At 46.8% G+C, this 10,791-nt stretch overlaps 1 protein-coding gene across 3 annotated transcripts in view; it reads left to right on the forward strand.

Annotated features, from left to right (window-relative positions):
- KAZN (kazrin, periplakin interacting protein) overlaps positions 1–9,867 on the forward strand; it is a 465,989-nt gene extending 456,122 nt beyond the window's left edge. For all 3 annotated transcript variants that reach the window (XM_040455652.1, XM_040455645.1, XM_040455659.1), the window contains 2 exons: positions 6,227–6,341; positions 8,182–9,867. In XM_040455652.1, coding sequence (XP_040311586.1) covers positions 6,227–6,341; positions 8,182–8,346 — 280 coding nt within the window. In that variant the 3' untranslated portion in view covers positions 8,347–9,867. The remainder of the gene's footprint in view (positions 1–6,226; positions 6,342–8,181) is intronic.
- The last annotated feature ends 924 nt before the right edge of the window (positions 9,868–10,791 follow it).

Raw genomic sequence — 10,791 nt, forward strand, 5'->3', positions numbered from 1 at the left:
GGGCGGAAGGGGCCGAAGCCGCAGCCCTTCGGAAGTAAGGGGCCGGGGAAAACAGCCGCGTCTGAGACAAAACTCGGGAGAGAGCGACTGCCTGGGGCCTGGTCACGGAGAGGGAAGAAGCGGGGAGCTGTCGAGAGCTGAAGACAGAGGACGGGTGCGCGACTGCTGATGGGGAGAACAGACCGGGTAGCTGGGTGGCGCCATTTCACCGCTCCCGCGCATGCGCATACGCACCTACGAGCGCCACAAGAACCCACCCCAGGAGGCTGGCAGCGCCATCTAGTGGAGAGCGGAGCCATTACACTGAGCCCCGCCCAACCGGGCCAACCTCGCTCTTCAAGAACACACGTCTCACCGCCGGCTTAATTTATGGACCATAAAGTGCTTCATAGTCTGACTTCTAGGGGAAAACGAAGCAATTTCAGTCCTACTTCAATCTGTTAGCAGGTTCATCTATTCAATTTTCTTTCTTTTTTTTCTTTTTTCTTTTTCATTTCTTTTTCTTGAATACAGAAAGAGAAAAATCCATTTTTATTTTCAATTTTTATTAAAATATTTTTCTTTAATTTTATTACTATATTTTTTACTCTTATGTAAATTTTTTCAAGTTCTGTTTTGCTTCCATAATTTTATTTTAGTCTACTTCAGTGTGTTCACCTTTTCAAATTTTCAAACGATCTCCTTTTTTTTCTTTTCTTTTTCTTTTTCGTTTCTTTTCTTTGTCTTGAATGCAGAAAGAGAAAAACTTCATTTTTACCTTCAATTTTTATTAAAAATATTTTTCTTTCATTTTTTTACTATATGTTTTACTTTTGTGTAAATTGTTTCAAATTCTATTTTACTTCCATCATTTTATTTTGGTCTACTTCAGTGTATTCACTTTTTCAAATTTTCAAACGATTTCCTTTTTTCATTTTTTTCTTTTTTCTCTTTTTTCTCTTTCTCGTTTCTTTTCTCCTTCTTGAATATAGAAAAAGAAAAATTCATTTATATTTTTAATTTTTAATAAAATATTTTTCTTTATTTTTTTCTACTATATTCTTTACTTCTGTGTATGTTTTTTCAAATCCTGTTTTACCTCCATCATCTCATTTTAGTCTACTTCAGTGTATTCATTTTTTTCAAACTCTCAAACGATTTCCTTCCCCCCCCCCTTTTTTTCCTCTAATCTGTCAAACCACTTTCAACACCCAGACCAAAACACACCTAGGATCTAGCATCATTTATTCAATTTGTGTGTGTGTGTGTGTTTAATTTTTTAATTTTAATCTTTTTTTAATTTTAATATTTTTTTTAATTTTAATTGTTCTCCCTCATTAATTCCTTTTCTCCCTTCAAAATGACAAAATGAAGGAATTCACCCCGAAAGAAAGAGCAGGAAGAAAGGACAGCCAGGGACTTAACCAACACAGATACAAGCAAGATGTCTGAACCAGAATATAGAATCACGATAATAAGAATACTAGCTGGAGTCGAAAATAGATTAGAATCCCTTTCTGTGGAGATAAAAGAAATAAAAGTTAATCAGAATGAAATAAAAAATGCTATAACTGAGCTGCAATCACGAATGGATGCCGCAGCGGCAAGGATGGATGAGGCAGAACAGAGAATCAGCGATATAGAGGACAAACTTATGGAGAATAATGAAGCAGAAAAAAAGAAGGAGATCAGGGCAAAAGAGCACGATTTAAGAATTAGAGAAATCAGTGACTCATTAAAAAGGAACAACATCAGAATCACAGGGGTCCCAGAAGAGGAAGAGAGAGAAATAGGGGTAGAAGGGTTATGTGAGCAAATCATAGCGGAAAACTTTCCTAACCTGGGGAAAGACACAGACATCAAAATCCAGGAAGCACAGAGGACCCCCATTAGATTCAACAAAAACCGACCATCAACAAGGCATATCATAGTCAAATTCACAAAATACTCAGGCAAGGAGAGACTCATGAAAGCAGCAAGGGAAAAAAAGTCCCTAACCTACAAGGGAAAACAGATCAGGTTTGCAGCAGACCTATCCACAGAAACTTGGCAGGTCAGAAAGGAGTGGCAGAATATATTCAATGTGCTGAATCAGAAAAATATGCAGCCAAGAATTCTTTATCCAGCAAGGCTGTCACTCAAAATAGAAGGAGAGATAAAAAGTTTCCCAGGCAAACAAAAATTAAAGGAGTTTGTGACCACTAAACCAGCCCTGCAAGAAATTTTAAGGGGGGCTCTCTGAGGGGAGAAAGATGAAAAAAAAAAAAAAAGACAAAAAGCAACAAAGACTAAAAAGGACCAGAGAACACCACCAGAAGCTCCAACTCTACAAGCATCATAATGGCAATAAATTCATAGCAAATTAACAAATTGATGATAAATTAACAAATTAACAAAATTGATAAACCACTAGCCAATCTGATCAAAAAGAAAAAGGAAACGACCCAAATAAATAAAATCAAGAATGAAAGAGAAGAGATCACAACCAACACAGAAAAAATAAAAACAATAATAAGAGAATATTATGAGCAATTATACGCCAATAAAATGGGCAATCTGGAAGAAATGGACAAATTCGGAGAAACATATACACAACCAAAACTGAAACAGGAAGCAATAGAAAATTTGAACAGACCCATAACCAGTAAGGAAATCGAATTAGTAATCAAAAATCTGCCAAAAACAAGAGTCCAGGGCCAGATGGCTTTCCAGGGGAATTTTACCAAACATTTAAGGAAGAGTTAACACCCATTCTCTTGAAGGTGTTCCAAAAAATAGAAATGGAAGGAAAACTTCCAAACTCTTTCTATGAAGCCAGCATTACCTTGATTCTAAAACCAGAGGCCCCACTAAAAAGGAGAACTATAGACCAATTTTCCTGATGAACATGGGTGCAAAATCCTCAACAAGATATTAGCCAACCGGATTCAACAACACATTAAAAAAGTTATTCACCACAACCAAGTGGGATTTATACCTGGGATGCAGGGCTGGATCAATATCCGCAAAACAATTAATGTGATTCATCACATCAATAAAAGAAAGGACAAGAACCATATGATCCTCTCAATAGATGCAGAGAAAGCATTTGACAAAATACAGCATCCTTTCTTCGTAAAAACCCTCAAGAAAATAGGGATAGAAGGAGCATACCTCGAGATCATGAAAGCCATATATGAATGACCAACGCTAATATCATCCTCAATGGGGAAAAATCGAGAGCTTTCCCCCTAAGGTCAGGAACAAGACAGGGATGTCCACTTGTGCCACTGTTATTCAACATAGTATTGGAAGTCTTAATCTCTGCAATCAGACAACACAAAGAAATTAAAGGCATCCAAATCGGCCAGGAGGAGGTCAAACTTCCACTCTTCGCAGATGACATGATACTCCATATGGAAAACCCTAAAGATTCCACCAAAAAACTGCTAGAATTGATTCATGAATTCAGCAAAGTTGCAGGATATAAAATCAATGCACAGAAATCAGTTGCATTCCTATACACCAACAATGAAGTGACTGAAAGAGAAATCAAGGAATCGATCCCATTTACAGTTGCACATAAAACCATAAAATACCTAGGAATAAATCTAACCAAAGAGGTGAAAAATCTATACGCTGAAAACTATAGAAAGCTTTTGAAAGAAATTGAAGAAGATGCAAAAAATGGAAAAAGATTCCATGCTCCTGGATAGGAAGAACAAATATTGTTAAAATGTCAATACTACCCAAAGCAATCTACCTATTCAATGCAACCCCTATCAAAATAACACCAGCATTCATCAAAGAGCTAGAACAAAAAATCCTAAAATTTGTATGGAACCAGAAAAGACCCCGAATAGCCAAAGCAATCTTGAAAAAGAAAACCAAAGCAGGAGGCATCACAATCCCAGACGTCAAGCTATACTACAAAGCCGTAATCATCAAGACAGTATGGTACTGGCACAAGAACAGACACTCAGATCAATGGAACAGAATAGAGAACCCAGAAATGGACCCACAAACGTATGACCAACTAATCTTTCACAAAGCAGGAAAGAATATGCAATGGAATAAAGACAGTCTCTTCAGCAAGTGGTGCTGGGAAAACTGGACAGCGACATGTAGAAGAATGAACCTGGACCACTTTTTTATACCACACACAAAAATAAACTCAAAATGGATGAAAGATCTCAATGTAAGATAGGAAGCCATCAAAATCCTAGAGGAGGAAGCAGGCAAAAACCTCTTTGATCTTGGCCGCAGCAACTTCTCACTCAACACGTCTCCGGAGGCAAGGGAAACAAAAGCAAAGATGAACTACTGGGACCTCATCAAAATAAAAAGCTTCTGCCCAGAGAAGGAAACAATCAGCAAAACTAGAAGGCAACTGACGGGATGGGATGGGAGAAGATATTTGCAAGTGACATATCAGATAAAGGGTTAGTATCCAAAATCTATAAAGAACTTATCAAACTCAACACCACAAAAACAAATAATCCAGTAAAGAAATGGGCAAAAGACATGAATAGACACTTCTCCAAAGAAGACATCCAGATGGCCAACTGACACATGAAAAAACGCTCAACATCACTCATCATCAGGGAAATACAAATCAAAACCGCAGTGAGATACCACCTCACACCTATCGGAAGGGCTAACATTAACAACTCAGGCAACAACAGATGCTGGCGAGGATGTGGAGAGAGAGGATCTCTTTTGCATTGTTGGTGGGAATGCAAGCTGGTGCAGCCACTCCGGACAACAGGATGGAGGTTCCTCAAAAAACTAAAAAGAGAACTACCCTACGACCCTGCAATGGCACTACTAGGAATTTATCCAAGGGATCCAGGTGTGCTGTTTTCAAGGGACACACGTACCTCAATGTTTATAGCAGCACTATCGACAATAGCCAAAGTATGGAAAGAGCCCAAATGTCCATCGATGGATGAATGGATAAAGAAAATGTGGTGTATATATGTACAGTGGAGTATTACTCAGCAATCAGAAAGAATGACACCTTGCCATTTGCAACTACGTGAATGGAACTGGAGGGCATTATGCTAAGTGAAATTAGTCAGAGAAAGACAAAAATCATATGACTTCACTCACATGAGGACTTTTTTTTTTTTAATTTTTTTTTTAACGTTTATTTATTTTTGAGACAGAGAGAGACAGAGCATGAACGGGGGAGGGTCAGAGAGAGGGAGACACAGAGTCTGAAACAGGCTCCAGGCCCTGAGCAGTCAGCACAGAGTCCGACGCGGGACTTGAACTCACATACCGCGAGATCGTGACCTGAGCCGAAGTCGGACGCTTGACCGACTGAGCCACCCAGGCGCCCCTCACATGAGGATTTTAAGAGACAAAACAGATGAACATAAGGGAAAGGAACCAAAAATAATATAAAACAGGGAGGGGGAAAAACATAAGAGACTTAAATATAGAGAATAAACTGAGGGTTACTGGAGGGGTTGTGGGAGGGGGAATGGGCTAAATGGGTCAGGGGCACTAAGGAATCTACTCCTGAAATCGTTGTTGCACTATATGCTAACTAATTTGGATGTAAGTTTTAAAAAAGAAAAAAGAAAATTAAAAAAAGAAAAAAATATATACAGGGGCACCTGGGTGGCTCACTTCTTTAAGCATCCGACTTCAACTCGAATTAGGATCTCGTGGGTTCAGGGGCCCCACGTCGGGCTCTGTGCTGACAGCTCAGAGCCCGGAGCCTGCTTGAGAGTCTGCGTCTCCCTCTCTGTCTCTGCCCGTCCCCTGTTCATGCTCTGTCTCTTTCTCTCTCAAAAATAAATAAACATTTTTTTAAAAGTATACAACTCTGTTCTCATAGCAAGAAAGGAGGCTTAGACAACACATAAACAACTAACGGGCGTAGCTGTGTTCCAATAAAACTTTATTCGCAAAATCAGTCAGCGGGCCGGCTCCAGCCTGCAGGCTGCAGTTTGCCGAATCCTATTCTAACAGAAGCCTTCAGCGCTTTAACACAGAGAAGGGAGTAGTGGGGTCACGTCAGTCAACAAGTCACTGTGGGGTGGGACGGGGGAGACACAGATTTCAAAAGCAGCGCGGGGGCGATTTTCCTGACGCTTCGGAGGGCATTCGCAGCACAGGGGTGCTTAGCACGCAGAAGGTACGCGGTAAATTGCAGCAGGTAGGGTCATTGTCACCTGTGTGAGCGTGTGTGTGTGTCTCTGGGTGATGGTAGCTGACCGGGTCCCCCACCGCTGACTCAGAATGTGTCTCTCCCCAGCTCCTCAGGCCTCCGGGAGGCTGAGCGTTTCGGAACACCCCCAGGGAGGGCCTCCAGCGTCACCCGGACTGGGAAGGAGGAGAGCAGTGGCGGCATTAAATACAAGGCTGGCCGGGTAAGACGCTGACGCCTTCACCCGGGGCTCCTGCAGCCTGGGGGAGGTCTTTTTGTCATCTGGACCCATGATGCCCCCTCCCAGCTCCTGTCTTGGCTTGTGGAGGGGGACCAATGGACCAGGTCACAGATGCAGACGGGAGAGAGGAAGACACCTTCAACCGACCTGCATGATGCTTTAAGCCCAGCCCCCACCCAAGGCTTAGAGTAGCATCTCAAAGCACAGGTCTCGCCCGCCTGCATCAGAATCACAGGCAGCTTCTGGGACCCACCTGGGCCTCCTAAATGTTTGTTTATTTGTTGAGAGAGAATGAGAGAGAGGGAAAGCAAGTGTGAGCAGGGGCAGAGAGAGAGAGAGACAGACAGACAGACAGACAGAGGATCCCAAGCAGGCTCTGTGAGCTCCGCTCAGAACCCGACGCGAGGCTCCAACTCAACCAACGGTGAGATCATGACTTGGGCTGAAATCAAGAGTCAGACGCTTAACCCACCGAGCCACCCAGGAGCCCCCACCCGGGCCTCCTAAAACCAAGGGCCTCTGGGGTAACGGGGATCCTTGGTTGCAGCCAAGCCGTCCAGAGGGTTCCATGCACCCCAAACTCTGAGAACCACCGACTTAGCTCTTGAACTCCAATGACCCGACCGATCGCAGCAGATTAGCCTCTGGTATATGGAAGCACGTGCAGTTTGGATCTGTTCACACAGACTCAGACTGACCCAGATTCCTAAACGGAAGTGTGTAGACACAGATGGCCCAAGTGGATAATCCAAAAATTCTTCCATTCATGCAGCAAACGTTTTTTGGATCCTAATTGTGTTTTAGGCACCACCCCGAGCATCAATGGGACTAAGCATGAGTAAATTCTCTCCCTTACTCTTACCGTGCTCTCGGTCCAAAACGTGCAGTCTAGAACGGGGTGAAAATGGGTTTGGTGGGAAGGGGCCAAAACCTCACTCTTTTTATGTATGAAGCACAGGTATGTATACGGGACATGAACAGAAGCACAGTGTATCCGTGGGGTGAACATTTGATGGGGGGGTGGGATTAGGAGAAAATATGAGAAAAGTCTCCGTTTTTAAAGGTGGCAACATGGAACAAAAGATCGAGAAACACTGGTCTGGCAGTCGAGGGAATAAGTAGTTTCAAAGCACCATCAGGAAGATTATAATAGAGATATGTTCAAAATAAGAGATAAATACACACTGAGGACCTGCCGTGTAGGGTTAATAATAGCCACCCTTTGCCAACACCTGGCTGTGTGCTTCACACATCCAATTTCTACTCTTTGTGACAACTCTGGGAGAAAGGAACTTCTATTCCCACCTTGAAGCTGGGAAAATTGAGGCTCAGAGAGGGCAGATGACTCATCCCAGGTCACACAGCCAGGAAGTGGCAAAGCAGGGATCCAAAGCCCAGTTTCTGAGTCTCCAAAACACGCACACCGTTTCTGACACACCAGGAAGTGCTAGAATATTTCTTCTCGACTTGGGAACGCAGTCAGACCTCACGCCCCTGCTCAGACACTCTCGCCTCTCTTGTTATACCCACTCTCCATGCTCCTCCTGCTGAGGAGGGAGGTAGGAGACTTTTGAGGACCATCAGACTATATTTGTCCTCACCCTGGGCAACCAATCAGTTCCTTCAGTTGGGAACGCAAAGCTCTCTCCGAGGGTCGACTCACAAAATCCTCTCGGGGGTCTCTGAGCAGCAGGAAGCACACAGAGAGGTTAGGCAAGTTGCTTGAGGTCACGAAGCAATGAGAATGGGGGGACCCCACGTTTTCCAGATCCCAAGGCACCCCGTTCCTTTTTTCCTCTGACCGTCATCTCTCTCTTCTCAGCTGCCGCTGGGGAAGATAGGAAGGGGCTTCAGCAGCAAAGACCCTGATTTTCATGATGACTATGGCTCTCTTCAAAATGAAGATTGTGGAGACGACGACCCCCAGGGCAGGCCAGAGCAGTGCCGGCTGGAAGGCTACAACGGCCTCGAGGTCACCAATGTGTAAGGGACTGTCGCCCCACCAGCCCCAACACGGACACACCCGCGGAGGAAGGGTAGCCAGATGCTGTCACCACTGCACATAGTGGCCGCGGGCCAGGGATGCGCCCCTCCAGGGCACAATCCCAGCAGACTGTCGCAGTTTCAGAGGGGCGCTGCGAGGAACGAGGGGACACCGGCCTGCCTGTCTTCAGCGGGTTGTGGACCTGTCCGCTCAGTGGGAGGACCTGTCGGCCCAGCCTCTCTCTAACCCAGGCCCCACCCAGAGTGACCGCCAGCCACTGAGCAGGCCGGTTGGTCCCCGCGGCCTTGAACTGAGCTGCCGCGGTTGGAAGGAGGCAGGCAGTTCCCCAAGAGCACCCTCCCAGAAAGCGCAGGTGCGGCTCCAGCCGGACACACGGCACCCAGCAAGGGCGGTGCCAGGGACGAGCACAGCCTGAGGCTGACCCGTCGGCACGGGGGCCCTTCCAGCCAGCCTGGCGGGGCTCCTGGCTCCAGCACCTGTGCCCCCCACAACTGAGCACCCGGGTTCTGACTCAGCTCGCTGAATCTCCCTTGGGAGACTGCAAAATGGGGCGGCCACTCCCTTCCACCCCAAAAGCCATGGGGCACATGGGGTGGGCGCGGAGAAGAGCCTTTTGCCTGCTCCCAGGCGCGGCTCCAGCGCCGGGAGGTTGCGGGCGGGGCTTAGCAGCAAGGGTTCCAGGAAATGCAGGTTTCCTGTCGTCAGGAGGGACATCCTGAGGACGGGATCCGGGCTGACTGACTCAGGCCGGCGACGACCAAGTTCGACAAAGGGGTTGGGATTGGGGGCAGGGAAATGCTTGTCACTATTAACCCAACAAACCTGTGTGGTGAGGTCTCAGTCACCTGGAACGGGGGTGTGTTCATCATGGAGATGATTGACGTGGTGGAGAGCCCCCCCCCCCCCGCCCTTTTCCTGACTCTGCCACTGTTTGGCTCTGTGGCTTCTTGCCGGTGGCCTCACCCCTCTGTGCCTCAACACCTGCATCCACAACACTTCCTGGTTCCCTCCCAGGGACATTGTGAGAATTAACACGTGCTAATGTCTGTAACCCACTTTGTAACCTCTCAGGAGACAGGTGGCAAGCAACCAGGCTAGAAGGGAGCTCTGAGTTCCTACTGACAGCACCGGACTGACCTTGAACTGGTTCTCCCCAACAGTGTTCCGGTTGGAACAACATGCACAAGGAGGAAAGGAATGCTTAATGTTCAGACTCTCTAGAGCCCCCAGTAGGGCTTGACCAAAAAGAGAGAGAGAGAGAAAAAAAAAAAAGTCCACAGACACAACCCTTGAAAACCAGTTGGATCTATGTGTTCAGGCTCGAGTCTGTTGACCTCAGCGCTGAGTGATGACTTGGGAGGGACGACATGCACTGGAGTTCCCCTGACACTTTGGTTGTCAAAGCGAATCCTTTGTTGGGACCACGATGCTCGACCGCCATTGGGGCCATTCGCACCAGAGTCAATGACAGGCCTGAACTCCCAAGACTTGAACAGGTGTCGGCCTCCAAGAACCGTCAAAGTACATGTTCCTCAGCCCAATGAACCAGTTCCCCCTGCGGGAAAAGCCTAAACCGAGGCCTGAGGAACTTGAGAGTGACCCTTCCTCCCCGATGCCGAAGACCATGGTTTTCTCTCTGATCTTAAGATAAGCACAGCTTTTCTTGCCCATGGAAACCAAACGCCCAGCTGGTGGGCGGGTGGATGGCCCTCCGTTCATCTGATGTTCAGCCTTCTAGGGTCTCATTTCTGATTCCGTGGCCTTCCGGGGGGGGGGGCGGGGGGGGGGAAGCTCTGGTATCTAAGGTGGCTTTGCTGAGGTTCCAAATTCCAGCCACATTCAGCCACACCTGGGGCCTGCAGCCCGGAGGGGGAAGTAAAACGTCTTCTAACCCAATGCCACAGGTCACTCCCAAGCCAGCCTCCAGGCTGGGTGACCCGGAACCCTGGGATCTGCCTCTTGGGAAGCAGCAGACCAGGCAGGAAATGACTCCCACAGGGTGAGCAAGGGTAGCACAAGGGGGCCTGATTATCTGAAGCCAACATTCACCTGAGTTGTCGGAAATGGAGCTTGCCTTTCCCACCCCCGCTCCACCCCACTGGGGGTAAGATGGGCAAGTGGACAGTATGGGGGGGGGGTCACCGGCAGGGATGGCATTGTCCCCAAAATGTGCAACATTGGGCCAGCAGGCCTGGGGCGATGCGGACAACCTCGAAAGCACCTTTCGGTCCAAATGATACCTTAATAGCACACTTTCTCCCACCTGACGCCCCGGTCCTTGGCAGCCAAGTGACCGTTTGGAATTGGCTTTTCGTGACTCAAGCGGGCAGGGTGGCTGCCTGCAGAACAGGGACCTGCCACATCCTGTGCAAAGGGCCTGAGTCGTGTGGTCGTGGAGGGTGATGTGGCTTCCGGACCTGTGAATAT

This window comes from Herpailurus yagouaroundi, unplaced genomic scaffold (assembly GCF_014898765.1).
Source record: "Herpailurus yagouaroundi ecotype Mexico unplaced genomic scaffold, PumYag 77, whole genome shotgun sequence".
Lineage (NCBI taxonomy): Eukaryota > Metazoa > Chordata > Mammalia > Carnivora > Felidae > Herpailurus > Herpailurus yagouaroundi.